The 21,847-nt window shown below is 44.7% G+C and overlaps 1 protein-coding gene across 1 annotated transcript in view; it reads left to right on the top strand.

Moving 5' to 3' along the window:
• LOC117511174 (solute carrier family 12 member 2-like) overlaps positions 1-21,847 on the top strand; it is a 146,368-nt gene that overhangs the window by 65,123 nt on the left and 59,398 nt on the right. The window contains exons 7-10 of the mRNA XM_034171159.1: positions 3,214-3,322; positions 3,507-3,634; positions 3,951-4,035; positions 9,577-9,725. Coding sequence (XP_034027050.1) covers positions 3,214-3,322; positions 3,507-3,634; positions 3,951-4,035; positions 9,577-9,725 — 471 coding nt within the window. The remainder of the gene's footprint in view (positions 1-3,213; positions 3,323-3,506; positions 3,635-3,950; positions 4,036-9,576; positions 9,726-21,847) is intronic.

Below are 21,847 nucleotides of genomic sequence, written 5' to 3' on the forward strand. Positions count from 1 at the left end.
CGGATCTGAAGAACACCGGAGCCGCCAAGCCCTGTGCCCCGGGTGGCCACTGTCTTCAGCAGTCAGACCCGGTACTGCTGGCAGAAAAAAGAAACAGTTCTGGATGAGTGTGAGTTCGCACACTCAGTAATCCCACAGTCTGTATACAGTTAGGAGGGAGAACCTCCACCTCTGAATCACACACTCGTGCAGCTCCCGAGATAACCATTTATCTGGGTGGGGTGGGAGGCGAAGCCGTCGCAGTCCACACCAAACGCCAACTCAGCAGACATGGTATCCATCCCAGGAAAACGGCTGCAAAGAGATCAGACTAATGCTCGGATTAAGGTTCAGCAGAGAATTAATTACCTGTATGGTAGAAGATTTCTCGGCGAGGAGGTGGAGTTGCAGTCCGGCCTTTGTAGTGGTGGTGATGGGTGACAGCTAGTGTTGATAGGTGACAGCTGTCACCTCCCGTGGCTCCGATGCCCTCTCGTGCTTGGAGCCCGCACTCCAAGCAGGGCGCCATCTGGTGGTGGTGGGCCAGCAGTACCTCCTCTTCAGCGGCCCACACAACAAACATCACCTCATGTTGCAGCAGGATAATGCACGGCCCCATGTTGCAAGGATCTGTACACAATTCTTGGAAGCTGAAAATGTCCCAGTTCTTGCATGGCCGGCATACTCACCGGACATGTCACCCATTGAGCATGTTTGGGATGCTCTGGACCAGCGTATACGACAGCGTGTACCAGTTCCTGCCAATATCCAGCAACTTCACACAGCCATTGAAGAGGAGTGGACCAACATTCCACAGGCCACAATTGACAACCTGATCAACTCTATGCAAAGGAGATGTGTTGCACTGCATGAGGCAAATGGTGGTCACACCAGATACTGACTGGTATCCCCCCCAATAAAACAAAACTGCACCTTTCAGAGTGGCCTTTTATTGTGGGCAGTCTAAGGCACACCTGTGCACTAATCATGGTGTCTAATCAGCATCTTGGTATGGCACACCTGTGAGGTGGGATGGATTATCTCAGCAAAGGAGAAGTGCTCACTATCACAGATTTAGACTGGTTTGTGAACAATATTTGAGGGAAATGGTGATATTGTGTATGTGGAAAACGTGTTGGGAAAGTGTAGTGACACGGACCCACAACAGGGGGCGTAAATGAACGGACAATGGAAGGAGTCAAATTATAACACTTTGCTGTTGTGAATTACACAACCAAACACAGCAGATTCAGAATGTGCAACAGTCAATCAATAAAGGTGTCGTGTGGGCAGGCTCGACGATAGGAGACGCCCGTCTGGAAACGAACCGGAACCACACGAGTTCCACCGCCACTGAACCCGAGGAATACTGGAGCCGCCAAGTCCCGGAGTCCCCAGGTGGCCACCTTCACGGCGTGTCGGATCTGGTACTGCTGGCAAAAAGCAAAAGACAGTCAAAGGGTGGGTGTGTGAACACCCAGTAACAATCCTGGAGGGAATTACACCTCCACCTCTCACTCAACACGTTGCAGCGGTCTCAGAAGAAAAAGAGCGCCGTCCTGCACAGCCTCCACAAAAACGACCGTTACTCCTGCACTCACAATAACAGATTTACAAATCTCACAAAAAGGCTGAGAGTATTACCTCTGATAGAAGATGATATCTCGGCAGTGTGGTGGAGGTGTCCTCCTGCTTTTGTACCAGATGTGGATGATTAGTGACAGCTAGCTGTCACCCATCATCCGTGACAGCTGTCACCACGGCTTGTTCCTGAGGCGGCAGCGCCCTCTCGTGCCTGAAGCCCGCACTTCAGGCAGGGCGCCCTCTGGTGGTGGGCCAGCAGTACCTCCTCTTCAGCGGCCACACAACAAAAAGTTTTAGATCTTTGAGTTCATCTCATACAAAATGGGAGCAAAACCAAAAGTGTTGCGTTTATATTTTTGTTGAGTGTATTATGCGGGTTTAGATGTAGCCTTCAGTGGTGAAGTGATCTTTCGCTGAAAACACAGATCCAGGTCGAATTACTTACAAAATAAATAAATAAATAAACCGTGCAAACGATGGCATTGGATTAGAATGGGAATAACCCCCTTGTGTCTGATGATTTGCAGATCTTAATGCTCGATTTTACGGTCACAAATGTCCGTTTTCAAACTCAATTTGGGACTGTAAAAATCCAGCAGTAACGTCCGCAAATCATCAGACACAACAGGGTTATTCCCTAATTTATATATTTTTCCTATTACCTTCCTTTGTGTATGTGCTTGAAGATCAGATTTATTTCTGATTTCATTTGGCTTTATGACTGCTGTGAGATCAGATAATGGTCACTTACAAACAAAAAAATTCAGGAACAAATATCACAAGGACTCAGAAATGGACAGATTGTCATCAGAAACTGTAACGATGAAACCAGGGCCAGAAGGAAAGTCAGCAGTGCAGAATCACTCACATCTACAACAGGCATCTGTCTTCATATGTCAGAAATGTCTCCGAGGATGTAAATCTAAGACTGATCCACATAGTCAAACAAGATGATCTTTTTGGTGCTACACCCCGAGTCAATATGACTGACGGTTGACAACAGATATAAATTAGGCAGAAAATGGTGTGACCACTTTTCACCTTTAAAAATGCAGAACTGTTTTAGGTGGTTTTACAAACATCAAGCTAAATATTTAGCTAAATGTTGAGACAATTAGGCACCTTAATAAAGCGCTAATAGTTCCTCCCTGATAGACAGATTAATAAAGCATCTAACGAGAGACATTTTAGCATGTGAGGGCATGTTTATTCAAACTAGCAATTCATGGATGTTTTGTACAAGTATAAGAGTTATATTGTAGCTTACAGTCTTTTGATGTCAATTTTAATTTTAATTTTGGGGGCACTTCTAAAATATTAAAAATAATAATAAAATAATAAAAAACTGCTGTTTGAGCAAAACTTTGTCTGTTTTTTATGGGCGGTGGGGGGGCGGGTGGCACCCGGGGAGTAATTCAGTGTAGATCCGCCACTGATGCTGAGTCTTACATATGGTTGATTTGTGACTCATATTTGCTCATAACGAAACTCTTTACTTCAGAGTTCAGAGTCTTAAGAAGCTGAATATTCCTGCAAGAGTCCGTTAAAGATTTTTGTCAATGCTTCCCAAATCTTTAATCATTTTATTTGTCTTTGATTATCTGAGCCTTTGGAATTCACACATTCACAGGTTATCTCTCTGTCTGTCAGGCTCAGATTGTCTTCCTAGTGATCCTCCTGGCAGCCATCGGCAACTACTTCATAGGAACCTTCATACCAGCAGAAAGCAAGGAGCCCAAGGGATTCTTTGGCTACCACAGTTAGTGTCCAACATCAGTGGCACCGTCCAGGAACACATCTTGAATTTAATCTGACATTTCATTTGATTCAATGTGGTCTCGCTAGTCTTCTGGTGGACACAGAACCATATTCATAAGAAGTGTAAGAAGTCAAACATAAATAAAACCTTCATCTGACTCAGTTTTGCCTTTGTTCTCCAACAGCATCTATCTTCCTAGAGAACATGGGTCCAGACTTCAGGGATGATGAAACCTTCTTCTCTGTGTTTGCCATCTTCTTTCCAGCAGCCACTGGTATCTTGGCTGGAGCCAACATCTCAGGAGATCTCACAGTGAGTTCATCTTTATTTGCAATTGTGTGCCTGACAAATCTTGACCAGACACCATAAGCATTAGCAGCATTATTTTTTTTATATTCCAGGCTAATTTTTATATTTGATGCATGTGTGGCAGCAACAATTGAGTAAAACTACAATAATCTCATTTTAATCTGGGGGGAATTGGATTATAATAGTGTTTTAGACAGAGATGAAACAAAATTTAAACATTCAGAAGAGATCTTTGAATCAGTGGTTTTTAACTTTCTGTCATTAAAATTAAGGTTCCATCCTGAAGTCACACAATGCCGATGTCATCTTGTTTATTTAGGATCCTCAGTCAGCAATCCCGAAAGGAACCCTACTGGCCATCCTCATCACCGGACTCACCTATGTGGCCGTGGCCATCTCCACAGGTATTAATCTACAGTAGTGTTCAGAATAATAGTAGTGCTATGTGACTAAAAAGATTAATCTAGGTTTTGAGTATATTTCTTATTGTTACATGGGAAACAAGGTACCAGTAGATTCAGTAGATTCTCACAAATCCAACAAGACCAAGCATTCATGATATGCACACTCTTAAGGCTATGAAATTGGGCTATTAGTAAAAAAAAGTAGAAAAGGGGGTGTTCACAATAATAGTAGCATCTGCTGTTGACGCTACAAACTCAAAACTATTATGTTCAAACTGCTTTTCAATCCTGTGAATCACTAAACTAGTATTAAGTTGTATAACCACAGTTTTTCATGATTTCTTCACATCTGCGAGGCATTAATTTTGTTGGTTTGGAACCAAGATTTTGCTTGTTTACTCGTGTGCTTGGGGTCATTGTCTTGTTGAAACACCCATTTCAAGGGCATGTCCTCTTCAGCATAAGGCAACATGAACTCTTCAAGTATTTTGACATATCCAAACTGATCCATGATAGCTGGTATGTGATATATAGGCCCAACACCATAGTAGGACAAACATGCCCATATCATGATGCTTGCACTACCATGCTTCACTGTCTTCACTGTGAACTGTGGCTTGAATTTAGAGTTTGTGTTGGGAAAGGGTCGTAACACGGACCCGCAACAGGGGGCACAAATGAACGGACAATGGATAAGACAAAGAGCAACAATTTAATGTTGTGAATCGCACAACTAAATACAGACACAGATAATGCCAATTGTACACAAGGTGACGTGCGGGCAGGCTCGAAGATAGGAGACCTCTGGCGATCGGAGAGCCGGGACCCACACAGCTTCCACCACCAACAGCCTGAAGAACACCGGAGCCGCCAAGTCCTGAGTCCCCAGGTGGTCACCGTCTTCGGTTGCAGACCCTGGTACTGCTGGCAGAAGATGACAAAACAGTTATGGTGAGTGTGTATCCACACACCCAGTAATCCTTTTTCTGCAGGTCTTCAAGGAGGGAAAACCTCCACCTCCGAAATAGGAACACTCTAGCAGCTCCTGTCAGTCACTTATCTGGATGGAGTGGGAGGCGAAGACGTCGCTGCTCCCACTACACGCCACTCCAGTTATCTCCGACTTCAGGAAAAAGGCTGCAGACAAAGATCAGGTTAAGACACAGTCTTACTCACAGCGGAGAAATTACCTTCAACGGTAGTTGATTTCTCGGCGAGGAGGTGGAGTAATGATCCGGCTTTTGTAGAGCTGGTGGTGATTGGTGACAGCTGGTGTAAACGAGTGACAGCTGTCACTCTCTGTCTCGGCGCCCTCTCATGCTTGAAGCCCGCACTCCAAGCAGGGCGCCGACTGGTGGTGGTGGGCCAGCAGTACCTCCTCTTCAGCGGCCCACACAACAGTTTGAGGGTCATCTCACAAACTGTCTGCGGCTCTTGGACCCAAAAAGAACAGTTTTACTCTCATCAGTCCGCAAAATATTCCTCCATTTCTCTTTAGGCCAGTTGATGTGTTCTTTGGCAAATTGTAACCTCTTCTGCACATGTCTTTTATTTAACAGAGGGACTTTGCGGGGGATTCTTGCAAATAAATTAGCTTCACACAGGCGTCTTCTAACTGTCACAGCACTTACAGGTAACTCCAGACTATCTTTGATCATCCTGGAGCTGATCAATGGGTGAGCCTTTGCCATTCTGGTTATTCTTCTATCCATTTTGATGGTTGTTTTCCGTTTTCTTCCACATGTCTTTTTTTTTTTTTTTTTTTTTGTCCATTTTAAAGCATTGGAGATCATTGCAGATGAGCAGCCTATAATTTTTTGCACCTGCGTATAAGTTTTCCCCTCTCCAATCAACTTTTTAATCAAACTGTTCTTCTGAACAATGTCTTGAATGTCTTATTTTCCTCAGGCTTTCAAAGAGAAAAGCATGTTCAACAGGTGCTGGCTTCATCCTTAAATAAGGGACACCTGATTCACACCTGTTTGTTCCACAAAATTGACAAACTCACTGATTGAATGCCACACTACTATTATTGTGAAAACCCCCTTTTCTACTTTTTTTTTTTTTTTTTACTAAGAGCCAAATTTCATAGCCTTAAGAGTGTGCATATCATGAATGCTTGGTCTTGTTGGATTTGTGAGAATCTACTGAATCTACTGGTACCTTGTTTCCCATGTAACAATAAGAAATATACTCAAAACCTGGATTAATCTTTTTAGTCACATAGCACTACTATTATTCTGAACACTACTGTACACGCCCTCTGGACACTTCACTGTGACATTGACACAACACTGTTCTGATAGAGGCACAGCACGGCCGTAGCAGAGAGAACGCATTCTGTACTAAAAAGCCAAACAAATGATGTGAAATAAAAATCTCTAGAAATTGCTTCAACATGCTAAATGAACTAATGAGATAATCATCAACCCAGCTCCCATTACATACTCTGTGAAGGTAGCTGAAGATGCAAAACATCTTCTCATGCTGGATTATTGTGCTCCACTACCACCAACAGGGAAACCAAGAATGTGGCTAAAAAAAATGCATGCTTTTGGAATTTGTGCTACTGACCGCAGGGCTCTATATCATTTCTCAAAACTCAATACAGTATATATCAGTGGACGTCCAACACTCAATCTTCTTGTTTTTTCGGCTCCTCCCAATAGGAGTCATGACAGCAGATCAATAATTTCCATCTCACCCTGTCCTCTGTACTTTCCTCTGTCACACCAACCGCCTGCATGTCCTCCCTCAGCACATCTAGAAACCTCCTCTTTCAATCAATCAATCAATTTTATTTATATAGCGCCAAATCACAACAAACAGTTGCCCCAAGGCGCTTTATATTGTAAGGCAAGGCCATACAATAATTACGTAACAACCCCAACGGTCAAAATGACCCCCTGTGAGCAAGCACTTGGCGACAGTGGGAAGGAAAAACTCCCTTTTAACAGGAAGAAACCTCCAGCAGAACCAGGCTCAGGGAGGGGCAGTCTTCTGCTGGGACTGGTTGGGGCTGAGGGAGAGAACCAGGAAAAAGACATGCTGTGGAGGGGAGCAGAGATCAATCACTAATGATTAAATGCAGAGTGGTGCATACAGAGCAAAAAGAGAAAGAAACACTCTGTGCATCATGGGAACCCCCCAGCAGTCTAAGTCTATAGCAGCATAACTAAGGGATGGTTCAGGGTCACCTGATCCAGCCCTAACTATAAGCTTTAGCAAAAAGGAAAGTTTTAAGCCTAATCTTAAAAGTAGAGAGGGTGTCTGTCTCCCTGATCTGAATTGGGAGCTGGTTCCACAGGAGAGGAGCCTGAAAGCTGAAGGCTCTGCCTCCCATTCTACTCTTACAAAGCCTAGGAACTACAAGTAAGCCTGCAGTCTGAGAGCGAAGCGCTCTATTTGGGTGATATGGTACTATGAGGTCCATAAGATAAGATGGGACCTGATTATTCAAAACCTTATACGTATGAAGAAGAATTTTAAATTCTATTCTAGAATTAACAGGAAGCCAATGAAGAGAGGCCAATATGGGTGAGATATGCTCTCTCCTTCTAGTCCCTGTCAGCACTCTAGCTGCAGCATTTTGAATTAACTGAAGGCTTTTCAGGGAACTTTTAGGACAACCTGATAATAATGAATTACAATAGTCCAGCCTAGAGGAAATAAATACATGAATTAGTTTTTCAGCATCACTCTGAGACAAGACCTTTCTAATTTTAGAGATATTGCGTAAATGCAAAAAAGCAGTCCTACATATTTGTTTAATATGGCCTCTTTGGCCTCCCTCTTCTCCTCCTGCCTGGTGGCTCCATCCTGAGCATCTTTCTCCCAATATACCCTGGGTCCTTCCTCTGCACATGTCCAAAACATCTCAATCTCGCCTCTTTGATGTTGTCTCCAAACAGTCCCACCTGAGCTGTCCCTCTGATATCTTCATTCCTAGTCCTGTCCATCCTCATCACTCGCAAGGAGAATTCCAGCATCTTCAGTTCTGTCACCTCCAGCTCTGCCTCCTGTCTTTTTGTTTGTGTCACCATCTCTAAGCCGTACAACATAGCTGGTCTCACTACTATCTTGTAGACTTTCCCCTTCACTCTTGTAGATATTCTTTGATCACATATTACTCCTGCCACATTTCTCCACCCACTCCACCCTGCCTGCACTCTCTTCTTCACCTCTCTACCACACTCTCCATTACTTTGGACAGTTGACTCCAAGTATATAGATTGATTTTACTGCGTGAGCATTCTTTAATCAAATCTATGGTATAAATGTTGTAGATGTAACTGTTTTAATTTCAGGAAATGTTGTGAGCTCATGATTTGGGTGCCATTGTGAGATTAAGTACCTGATAGTGCAATATTTTGGAAATACAGTATGTAAAAGGTAAAAATATGCTGGTCTAATTAAGTTAATTCCAGAGCTATTTAGACTGACAAAGAAGGCCCCTTATGAGACCATATGCAAACGTGGCCCCCAAACCCCCAGCTTTTTAAGGCAATTTTTCCATCTCATTACTCTGTTAAAAAAACCCATGTGAGAACCCTGACCCCTGCCTGCACTCACCTCTTAACCTCTATACCAAACTTTCCGATATTTGTGCAAGTTGACATCAAGTATTTAAACTCATCTACTTTCACCACTTCTCCTTGTTAACGGCACTATTCCACTGGGCTCCCTCTCATTCACACACATGTACTCAGTCTTGCTCCTACTGGCTTTCATTCCCCTGCTCTCCAGAGCGTATCTCCACACCTCTCCAGGCGAGACTCAAATTGCTTTATACTCTCACTACAAATCACAATGTCATCTGTAAACATCATAGTCCATAGAGTCTCCTCTCTGATCTCATCCATCTACCTGTCCATCACCATTGTGAATAAGAAAGGACTCAGACCTGATCCTTTGTGTAACCTTGAATGAATCTGTCATTCCTACTTCGCATCTCACCGGTGTCATACTATCCTTGTACATGTCCTGCACTACCCTCACATACTTCTCTGCCACTCCAGACATCCTCATACAATACCATAGCTCTTCTCTTGGCGCCCTGTCATAAGCTTTCCGTAAATCTGCAAACACACAGTGTAACTCCTTCTGGCTTTCTCTATACTTCTCCATCAGTATTCTCAGAGCAAACATTGCATCTGTAGTGCTCTTTCTCAGCATGAAACCATATTGCTGGTCATAGATCTTTCATCTATCTCAGTGTCTTCCATCTTCAGACAGACACTGTGTGGTTTTTGGGTGGCATTAATCAAAGCATTAGTATTATTTTTCCACTGTAGATGTGCTTCTGTTGTCTATTTTTTAAGCTGCTACTGTTTTAGCCAATTATTGGTACATGTACCAAATGTCTTATACCAATACTTCCATAATACCCCGATTTGGACCCCTAACTGACAAAAAAATTACAATGCCAACTGTGATGGTCAAAGAAAGGACACTATTTTTTTATCAGCAGTACTGCACATCACTGCACACCACTAGCAAAATTTACGTTCCATACTTTTTGTTGGCCTTCTTCTCCCCCAGGCTCCTGCATTGTGAGAGATGCTACAGGTGACCACAATGACACGGTGAGCGACACAGTGAACTGCACCGATGCTGCCTGCACACTGGGCTACGATTTCTCCATATGCAAAGAAGGGGGCTGTCAGTACGGTCTGATGAATGACTTCCAGGTAACACTTCAACCGCCAGCTGTCCAGACCATGGATTATAACTTGAAACTCTAGAACACGAAAGGTTTCATTTGACCTTTAAATTCAGTAGTTCTTCAAATGTGTTCACTGTGAGATACAGTACATCCTGCAAATCAGTATGGTACAATTCAGAAAATATAAATGTAGATTCAGTTATTGTTCATCATGGCCAGTGTGATGCTGGACATTCATTGATTTTCTGCCCTAATCTGGGTCTGGGTTGCAGGGACACCAGACACGCAGCTCAATCCACCCTTCCTGCAGAACGGTTTGGGTTGCGGATGCGTTGATGGTTGGTGCCCTGCAAAATGGTCTGGGTCACGGATGCATTGGTGGTTAGTGCCCTGCAGAATGGTCTTGGTCGTGGACATGTTGGTGGTTGGTACCCTGCAGAACGGTCTTGGTCGTGGACACGTTGGTGGTTGGTGCCCTGCAGAACTGTCTGGGTCACAGACACGTTGGTGGTTGGTGCATGCAAAATGGCCTGGGTCATGGACACATTGGTGGTTGGTGCCCTGCAAAACGGTCTGGGTCATGGATGCATTTGTGGTTGGTGCCCTGCAAAACAGTCTGGGTCACGGACGTGTTGGTGGTTGGTGCCCTGCAGAACGGTCTGCGTTGCTGACACATTGGTGGTTGGTGCCCTGCAGAATGGTCTGGGTCGTGTACAGATTGGTGGTTGATGCCCTACAAAATGGTCTGGGTCAAGGAGGTGTTGGTTGTTGGTGCCCTGCAGAACGGTCTGGGTCATGGACATGTTGATGGTTGGTGCCCTGCAGAATGGTCTGGGTCATGGACGCTTTGGTGGTTGGTGCCCTGCAGAAAGGTCTTGGTCATGTACATGTTGGTGGTTGGTGCCCTGCAGAACAGTCTGGGTCACGGACATGCTGGTGGTTGGTGCCCACAAAATGGTCTGGGTTGCTGACACATTGGTGGTTGGTGCTCTGCAAAATGGTCTGGGTCACGGACGCGTTGGTGGTTGGTGCATGCAGAACGGTCTTGGTCACGGACATGTTGGTGGTTGGTGCCCTGCAGAACGGTCTTGGTCGTGGACATGTTGGTGGTTGTTGCCCTGCAGAACGGTCTTGGTCGTGGACATGTTGGTGGTTGTTGCCCTGCAGAACTGTCTGGGTCATGGACACATTGGTGGTTGGTGCATGCAAAATGGCCTGGGTCATGGACACATTGGTGGTTGGTGCCCTGCAAAACGGTCTGGGTCATGGACGCATTTGTGGTTGGTGCCCTGCAAAACAGTCTGGGTCACGGACGTGTTGGTGGTTGATGCCCTGCAGAATGGTCTTGGTTGTGGACACATTGGTGGTTAGTGCCCTACAGAATGGTCTGGGTCATGTACAGGTTGGTGGTTGGTGCCCTGCAGAATGGTCTTGGTTATGGACATGTTGGTGGTTGGTGCCTGCAGAATGGTCTTGGTTATGGACACGTTGGTGGTTGGTGCCCTGCAGAATGGTCTGGGTCACAGACATATTGGTGGCTGGTGTCGTGCAGAACGGTCTGAGTCGCGGACACATTGGTGGTTGGTACCCTGCACAATGGTCTGGGTTGCTGACACATTGGTGGTTGGTGCCCTGCAGAACGGTCTGGGTTGTGTACAGATTGGTGGTTGGTGCCCTGCAGAATGGTCTGGGTCACGGACGCTTTGGTGGTTGGTGCCCTGCAGAAAGGTCTTGGTTGCAGACATGTTGGTGCCCTGCAGAACGGTCTGGGTCACGGACACGCTGGTGCTAGGTGCCCACAAAAGGGTCTGGGTTGCTGACACATTGGCGGTTGGTGCCCTGCAGAATGGTCTTGGTTGCAGACATGTTATTGGTTGGTGCCCTGTGGTTGGTGCCATCCAGAATGGTCTGGGTTGTGGACGCGTTGATGGTTGGTACCCTGCAGAACGGTCTGGGCCACAGACATGTTGGTGGTTGGTGCCCTGCAGAACAGTCTGGGTCGTGTACAGGTTGGTGGTTGATGCCCTGCAAAATGGTCTGGGTCACAGAGACATTGGTGGTTGGTGCCCTGCAGAATGGTCTGGGTTACGGACACGTTGGTGGTTGGTGCCCTACAGAACGGTCTGAGTTGCTGACACATTGGTGGTTGGTGCCTACAAAATGGTCTGGGTCACAGAGGTGTTGGTGGTTGGTGCCCTGCAGAACGGTCTTGGTCATGGATCCATGGTGGTTGGTGCCCTGCAGAACAGTCTTGGTCACGGATGCTTGGTGGTTGGTGCCCTGCAAAATTGGTCTGGGTCACGGACGCATTGGTGGTTGGTGCCCTGCAAAATCGGTCTGGGTCACGGACACATTGGTGGTTGGTGCCCTGTAAAACAGTCTGGGTCATGGAGGCGTTGGTGGTTGGTGCCCTGCAGAACGGTCTTGGTCACGGCTGCTTGGTGGTTGGTGCCCTGCAGAACAGTCTGGGTCACGGACACGTTGGTGGTTGGTGCCCACAAAACAGTCTGGGTCACGGACACGTTGGTGGTTGGTGCCCTGCAGAATGGTCTGGGTCACGGACACGTTGGTGGTTGGTGCCCTGCAAAACAGTCTGGGTCATGCACAGGTTGGGGGTTAGTGCCCTGCAAAAATGGTCTCGGTCGCGCACGCGTTGGTGGTTGGTGCCCTACATCACGGTCTGGGTTGCGGGCATATTGGTGGTTGGTGCTCTGCAGAACGGTCTGGGTCACAGACATGTTGGTGGGTCATGCCCTGCAAAACAACTTGCAGACTTGTCTACAGTACTGGATGTTGTCTCTGTGCCAGTATCACATGGCAGCTTTGTATTTTCCGTCGCCGAGCCACTTGGTGAAGAAACCTCTTAGTGCTGCACCTGAAACCTTTCCAACACTTTGTTTAGCTGGTTGTTACTTACTTATTCTGCTGCTCTTATGGTCAGTACTGCAGCTTGCAGAAACATCATGTTAATTCCAGAAGATGGGTATGACACAAGCTGGCTTTGTGCTTGTGGTGTCAGATGGATGCACGTGTGTGCATGTGTGTGAGACATTCCCAAACAAAGTGCAGCAGAAATAATAGTGACTGTTGTTTTAGTCACAAGGCTCTCTGAATGATGCCATTGAGAACATCCACCTACACACACACACACACACACAGAGACCTCGCTGATACTGATATCTCTGGCACATGACGTATTCATGTTCTTTGCTACAGACGGGAACGTTCTCACATTTTTATTTTATGTTCGATGCCTCTTTTTTAAAATCAAAAATCACCAAGTTTCCTTCTGTCAGTCTCACATGCTTAGTTACTAATAAGTTAAAATGCTGACTGATTCTTCATCTGCAAAGTTCCATGAAATGTGAAGTGGCAGGAATGTTTTGATCTAAACCTGTTTTGGCACATACACAAGTAGTTTTAGATTTTTAACTATTTCTGTGTATCTGTCATCTATTTACATGCGGCTGTTTACTGAGAAGCTTTGACGATGTTTCAACCGAGAGCACTAACACCTAACTGATATCACAGAGTTGGTATGTATCAGTTAATTAAAGGATATTTTCTATGTCATTATAAATATATGTTGTAATATTTTTATATAATTGTTGAAATCTACTCTAATGTAATAATCTCATTTTGTAATCCCTGTTGTCTCTCTCTTGTGCTGTGTGGATTTTATGCTTTGTACTCTGTCTTGCCTCCTTGCCTACACACCTACATATGATCTGTTACCACTCACACGCACATCTTCAACTGCCTATCCAAGATCGGGTCGTGGGGGGCTGGAGCAGTCACAGGCCATGAGGCGGGGTATACCCTGGACAGGATGCCAGTCTGTCACAGGGCCACATAGACAAACAAACACATTCACACCTGCAGACTACAGACAATTTAAAGTCTCCATTTCACTTAACCTGCATGTCTTTGGATGTGGGAGGAAGCTGGATCACCCAGAGGGAACCCACACAAACATGGGAAGAACATGCAAACTCCACACAGAAAGGCCACAGGTGGGAATCAATCCCATGACCTTCTCGCTGCTTGATGTAAGGCAACAGTGCTAACCACTAAGCCACCTTGTTTTAATCACTTGTTTCCAATTTACTCATCATGTCTCTGTTTATCAGATTAATTCACAGTCTTTGGCAGTTTGTTTTGGGTGTTTAGTTTAGTTAGGTCCAACTGCTCCTGTCCTTTCAAGGTTCATGGTCTCATGTGCATGTTGGTCTGTCATTCCTCTTTACACCATGTCAACTCCCTGCTGTTATTATTCTATGGCTTCACATTGTGTTCACTTCTAAATTTGTCTTCCTTATGAATAAATCACCTTCCCCCCAAAACCTGTGCTGTGTCCTGCTCAGGACTGTATTGGAGTAGCCAGTGTCCAGACGACAAGGTGTTTGGAAGCTATGCAGAATGCCCTCAGATATCAGATGAGCCTTCAGTGAGCATGTGGTATTGCTGTTTCTCGCACGTGGTATTGCTGTCATGAATATTGACATCATGCCTCTTGCATCGATGGTCTCTGATCACTCACTTATTAGGTTTACAGTTTTGCTGCCGTGTTCACTGGAACAACAACTTATTTATCACTACGACGATGCATCAACTGCTCAACTAAGACTGAACTTGAAGCTCGACTGCCTGAGGCCTTAGCTTCACATTTGGCAAATGCCCAATCAGTAGACAGTCTTGTGGATAGTTTAAACTCAGCATTTAAAACTGCACTCAACATGGTTGCACCACCTTTGTTAAACCCAAACACAGTCACCTTGGTTCACTGATTACTTGCATGACCTCAAGCATAAGGCTGGAGGTCTAGAACGGAAATGGCATAGTTCAAAATTAGTAGTATTCCACCTTGCGTGGCGTGATGCTATCTTAGACTATAAGCATGCACTACTGGCCACAAAGTGGACCCATTACTCTGATTTGATCAACAAAAACAAACATAAATCAAAGTTCTTGTTCAACACGGTGGCAACACCTATTCTTGGAAAACCACCTGTAGTTCGCTCTGCTTTTACAGCACAAGATTTCCTGGATTACTTTGAAAAGAAAATAGAAGACATTAGGTTGAGCATATCCCAGCATGCCTTAACCCAGCCGCTAGACCCTGCTATTTAGGTGGATGCCATTACTGAGGTATTACCTAGATTTACAGAATTTGACAGTATCTCACTAGGCGTGCCGATGAAACTCATAACAGCTACAAAAAGCATAACCTGTTTATTTGATTCTATACCAGCAAAACTGTTTAAGGACCTGTGGCCCACTCTTGGGCCGACTGTGCTGGAAATGATTAATCTCTCATTAACTTCTGGATCTGTTCCTAAATGTTTCAAATCTGCAGTGATTAAACCATTTCTTAAGAAATCTAATCTTGACCCTAGTGTATTGAAAAACTATAGGCCAATATCAAATCTATCATTTTGCTCTAAAATTCTGGAAAAAGTGCTTTCACGGCAGCTCGTGGACTATCTTACTGAGAATAATCTCTTTGAGCCACTGCAGTCTGTTTTTAGAAAATATCATTCCACTGAGATGGCTCTCACTAAAGTGGTGAATGATGTTCTGCTTGCAATGGATTCTGACACCACTACGGTTCTGGTGCTGTTAGATCTCAGTGCTGCGTTTGATACTGTGGATCATCATTTCAGTTCTCAATGACATAATCGAGGCTGTTGACAGTAAAATATATTGCACTGCACTTTTTATTCATCTGTCAAAGGCCTTCGATACCGTTGATCATGCCATTCTCTTAAACAGACTCTCTGTGATTGGCTTTTCTAAAGAAGCTCTGGGCTGGTTTAGTAATTACTTATCAGGGAGGATGCAATCCGTTCATTTCTCAGGGTCTTCCTCTCCGTTTCTTCCAATAACAAAAGGGGTTCCCCAAGGATCTGTCCTAGGCCCACTGTTATTTTCTATTTATATTAATAATCTCTGCTGTAATATATCCAATACATCTTGTCATTTTTATGCAGAAGATACAGTTATCTATTGTTCTTCTGCCACATTTGAACAAGCGTTTGCAGTTTTACAATCAGCTTTTAATATAATTCAGTCTCATTTGACGAATCTTAAACTGGTTTTAAATGCAGACAAATCAAAAGTAATGCTTTTTTCAAATGCAAAATGGTTACCCGCAAATCTCCCCAAGATAAAAAGCACCGAGGGCACAGAGATAGAAATTGTGTCAACTTACAGGTACCTCGGCTTATTAATTGACCAAGATTTGTCTTTTAAACCCCATATTGAGGGCCTAGTTCGAAAACTAAAATTGAAATTGGGTTTCTTCTTTCAGAACAAATCCTGTTTTTCAATTCTTGTAAGAAAGCGTCTAATTTCTGTAACTTTTTTACCTTTGTTGGACTATGGAGATTTATTGTACATGAATGCAACTTTACAGCACCTCAAGAAACTGGACAGTGTGTACCATAGTGCTTTGCATTTTATCACTGGTTGTGGAAACTGTGTTCACCATTGTACACTGTATTCTATAGCCGAGTATCCATCTCTGTCTGCTCGTAGACTGTCACACTGGTTTTTATTTGTCTATAAATGTATTCTTGGGCTCCTGCCATCTTACCTGTGTGTATATATGTTTAAAAATCAACCATCTTACGGCCTACGTTCCCAACAAACATTTCAGATGTCAGTTCCTCGGGTGAGAACTGAACTGGGAAGGGCTGAACAGGGCTGCCCCTGCTTCTTGGAACAAATTCCAAAAGGATCTGAAATTAACTGATCCTGTGACTTTGGGTGAATTTAAATCTCTTTTAAAGGAACGTGAAACTAACACTATTGGACATTGTGAATGCTTCTAGTACATGCTGAATTTCACTGTGGTTTTTAATGGTCTTAATGGTTTTAACTGTTTTACTCTTGTGTGAAATTGTGTTTGATTGTTGTCTTGTCTCACCGTTGTAACAATGTTTTGGCTGCTGTCTTGGCCAGGTCACTCTTGGAAAAGAGATGTCAATCTCAATGAGTTTTTTACCTGGGTAAATAAAGGAAATTAAATGAATCATATTCCACTCAGTAGGCTGGAGAATCATTTTGGGATTACTGGGATTATCATTTTGGAATGCCCTTGCATGGTTGACGTCATACCTGACCAGTCGTTCTCACTGTGTTTTGTACAATAACACTACCTCTAACCTTAGTGACATGAAATTTGGTGTTTCACAGGGGTCCATCTTAGGCCCCCTGCTTTTCTGCCTTTATATAGCACCCCTTGGGCACATATTGCGGCGTTTTGAGGTTACCTTTCACCCTTTCACTGCTATGCTGATGATACTCAGTTATACATGCCGATAACTGTTGGTAATCTCATCCACATAAAATCCTTAGAGGATTGCTTTGCATCAGTGAAAAGCTGGATGTCTTGCAACTTCCTACTTTTAAACTCTGATAAAACTGAAATTATGGTTCTTGGTCCAGTGAGACATTGGCATCAATTTGACCAGTTAACGCTTAGCCTAGGCTTGTGTATCATACATCACACTGACAAAGTGAGGAACCTTGGGGTAATTTTTGATCCTATGTTGTCCTTTGACCACTACATTAGAGATATTACGGGGAGTGCTTTCTTCCACCTGCGAAATACAGCGAAGATTCGTCCCATCCTGTCTATGGCTGATGCTGAGACCCTGATTCATGCATTTGTCTCTTCTAGTTTGGACTACTGCAATGTTCTATTTTCTGGTTTACTGCAGTCCAGCATTAGGGGTCTTCAGTTGGTTCAAAATGCTGCTGCCAGACTTTTGACATGAAGCAGAAAGTTTGACCACATTACACCCATTTTGGCATCTCTTCACTGGCTTCCTGTCCCAGTGAGATCAGATTTTAAGGTTTTGCTACTAGCCTATAAAATTGTTCACGGATTGGCACCTCCCTACCTAGCTCACCTAATTAAACACTATGTACCGGTTTGGGCTTTGCATTGTCAAGGTGCAGGACTACTTTGTGTCCATAGGGTGAATAAAAAGTGTGCGAGTCACAGAGCTTTCTCTTATCGTGCACTCCCTGCGTCAATAAAACAGTCAGATTCTGAAGAGACTTTCAAGTCCAGACTTAAGACGCACTTATTTTCCCTTTCGTATGGCTAGCATACTGGCATAGTATGCTTTTAATTCATTTGATTAGGCTATATAAATGAAAAGAATTTGAAATTGAGCCAAGGAGTGTACATACATTAAATCAAATTAAACCATTAAATCAGATTTTGACTCATCAAAATGTAATTTCTACATGGGAAAATATATGCTGTAATGCATCAACTTTGTTTCACAAATATATTAAATGAATATGTTGGCATGTCAAGATGTCATGTTTTGCTCTCCATTGCAAGGGTTTGAAGGGCACTTCATGTTTCCTCACTTGGAAGGGTAGACCTATCCAAGAGGGCATTTCATGAGTGATTTTCTCTCAGAAAGGCACTTGTGGGGAGCCTCACGTTTATCCAAGGGTGAAGATATTTCTTCATACTACCAAAGGGTTTTGCACACTGATGAGCCCCAAATATGCAGTATGTGCCCTTTTCAATTTTTTTGTTCCTGCCCTTTAAACAGCATGAGTCCTCCACTAGTCTGGCTGTCCCACTGGTACATCTACTTTGTATAAGGCTGAACCTCCTACCAGGATCTTACACACCAACGAGCCACCAACAGCCTGGTACTGGAGGGAGGGAAACATTCCAGGGTGGTAGCTGTAGCCAAGTAAGGCTCATTGAAGGCTTCCCACTAACAGGATTAGTAAATAGAATAGTCTTGATTGTGCCGACTTCAACATTGATGTCAATATCAATATCAATATCAATGTCCACTGGATTCTTGGAAATATGACGTGTTGCCCCATAATGTGATAATTAGGCATGAATCTATTAACAAAACTTAGAATTTGCATAACATTTTGCTAATAGGTTTTGAGCCTGGTACAACCTGAAATGGACCTTTTGTTGTGGTGTCAGCTCGGGAGGGGCACACGGCAGACTGACATAATCAAAACCCATGTCAGTTTACCATGTGCCCCTCCCGAGTCATGTGTGGTGTTTGGTCCTTGTGTGTTTGTGTGTGAGCTCCTCGTGCATCCCTTCCTGTGCACCTGTTGTGTGTGTGTGTCTGTGTGTGTGTGTCTGTATCAGTGGTGCCCACGGCAGTTGTCATGTCTGTGTTCTGTGTCATGTCTGAGTCCTCCACTGCTCTGGCTGTACTGTCCCACTGGTCCAACTACTTTGAATAGTTGTATAAGGCTGAGACATAATTCACAGTGGTGTATCAACACTTTGCAGTTTGTAAAAATGTTTCAATGACAGACTATAGACTGATACTCATTCAGAGTAAGTGAAGATGTTGACCATAGTTCTTTGCGGTTTTCATTGATTTTTGTAAAGCTTTGCCTTGGTTGACTGGGCTGCTCTCTGGAATGCCTTGAAAGCCTGTTGGATACCGCTCATCACTCATCTTCAACTGCTTTTTCGAGATCGGGTTGTGGGGGCAAGAGCTCTAGCAGGGGACCCCACACTTCCCTCTCCCGTGCCACAAAGACCACCTCTGACTGGGGGGATCCCGAGGTGTTCCCAGGCCAGTGTGGAGATATAATCTCTCCACCTAGTCCTGGGTCTTCCCTGGGGTCTCCTCCCAGGTGGACGCGCCTGGAACACCTCCCTAGGAAGGCGTCCAGGAGGCAGCTTGCTCCTTTCAATGCAAAGGAGTGCTGGCTGTACTCCGAGCTTCCCACGGATGACCGAACTTCTCACCCTGTCTGTAAGGGAGGCACCAGCCACCCTCCTGAGGAAGCCCATTTTGGCCGCTTCTACCCACGATCTAGTTCTTTCGGCCATGACCAAACCCTCATGACCATAGGTGAGAGTAGGAATGAAGCTTGAGCAGTAGATCAAGAGCTTCGCCTTTTGGCTCAGCTCCCTTTCTGTCACAACAGTATGTTAGAGTGAATGCAACACCGCCCCTGCTGCACCAATTTTCCAGCCAATTTCACTCTCCATTGTCCCCTCACTCATGAACAAGACCCCGAGGTACTTGAACTCCTTCACTTGGGGCAAGACCATATTCCCTACCAGGAGTAGGCAATCCATCGGTTTCCTGCTGAGAACCATGGCCTCAGATTTAGAGGTGCTGATCCTCATCCCAGCCGCTTCATACTCGGCTGAAAACCGATACAGTGAGTGTTGAAGGTCACCGGCCGATGAAGCCAACAGGACCACATCATCTGAAAAAAGCAGTGATAAGACCCTGAGCCCACCAAAATGGAAACTCTCCTCCCCCTGACTATGCCTTGATATCCTGTCGATGAATATCACAAACAGGATTGGTGACAAGGCGCAGCCCTGTAGGAGGCCAACCCCCACCGGAAATGAGTCAGACTTACTGCCGAGCAGCTGAACACAGCTCTCACTTTGTGAGTACAGAGACTGGATGGCCCTGAGAAGGGACCCCCTCACTCCTCCCACAGTATCACCCGGGGTATCTGATCATATGCCTTCTCGACATCCACAAATCACATGTAGACTGGATGGGCATACTCCCACATACCCTCCAGGATCATTGTGAGGGTAAAGAGCTGGTCTCCACCAGCTTTTTACCTGTTGGACAACCGTCAAGTTAATTGACATCATATCTAACTTTAATGACTTCCTGGATTCAGCCATCAGAGGTGTATCTGTATATGGTGAAAAAGTTGAACTTGTAGAGACATTCACTTATCTTGGCAGTGACACACATATCTCTGGGTCCTCGGCCATTGAGATAGAGAAGCGCTTGGCAGAGCTTGTGGAGTCATGAGGTCACTGGACAGAGGTGTTTGGAGATGCCTATATCTTTGCAGGCAAATTAAGATCCAAATCTTTCGGGTGCTGGTGCTGCCTGTCTTGCTGTGTGGTTGTGAGACTTGGAGGCTAAACAGTGGCCTATGGTGAGAACTGGATGTCTTTTGTACAAGATCTCTGGATTATCCTTGGGGTCTGCTAGAACAACTTTGTATCAAACAAGCGTTTACTAACAGAGACAAAGATGAGGAGTGTCACCTACATTGTGAGGGAGCATCCGCTTTGACGTTTTAGCCACCTGACCTGTTTCTCTGTGTATGATCCAGCATGCATGTGAGAGATTCACTCCATCACAGCAAGGCTGCAGACAATGCACCCTTGAGGCACTGATGATCATTTTTGGAAATTTTAACCATACAACTTTCGGCTTTACTTTGGTTGGTTTTTACCAGGTTGTGGACTGTCCAACAAGAAACAACAGGACAGTTGACTTGCTGTATGTTAATGTGAGGGATGCATACAGGGTCACACCCTCCCCCCTCTAGGGAAATCTGACCACAACCTGGTCCACCTACTGCCACAGTACAGCCCCCCTAGTCCAAAGGCAGCTGAGAACCACTCGCTACATCAGGAGGTGGTCCCCTGAAATGGAAGGTGCCCTGGGAGACTGCTATAAAAGCACAGACTGGGATGAGCTGATCAATCCATACAGTGAGGACATAGAGGGCTGATACACTGTATGACAGATTATCTTAACTTCTCTACAGATGTGAGCTCCTCAACCAAGACTATCTGCTGTTACCCTAATAACAAACTAGGGGTGATGCGGGAAGTCAAAGCTGTCCTCAACAGGAAGAAAGCTGCCTTCAGAAGCAGGGACATGGAAGTGATGAAGGCAGCAAAGTAAGAGGTGAAACTGGTGAAACTGGCGGGGGAGAGGCAATGGAGAATCAGAATCAAATATATTGGCAAGTAGGTTCACACATACAAGGAATTTGATCTGGCATTATTGCTGCATAAACAATAAGAAAAGAAAAGAAAAAAAACCCACTTCTGTAAGAAATAAAAGAGTCAAATAGGCAAAACTATATTCACTGTTAAATAAATATAATGGAATGGAGTGGAACTGTGCAAAAACAGGTCATTAGAGTACAGATGTATAGTACCTTTCAGTGCAGGGATGACAAATCTGTACTTTATGGTGGTGGGGGAGAGAGGCAGGGTAAGTGGGGGTCTCTGGCATTGTTTATGAGTCTTGCTGCAGATGGAAGAAGCTGTTTTTGCATCTTGAGGTTTTGGTCCAGGTGGCCCTCAACCTCCTGCCTGAGGAGCGGGTGACAAAAAGTTTGTGACCC

This window comes from Thalassophryne amazonica, chromosome 5 (assembly GCF_902500255.1).
Source record: "Thalassophryne amazonica chromosome 5, fThaAma1.1, whole genome shotgun sequence".
NCBI classification, from domain to species: domain Eukaryota; kingdom Metazoa; phylum Chordata; class Actinopteri; order Batrachoidiformes; family Batrachoididae; genus Thalassophryne; species Thalassophryne amazonica.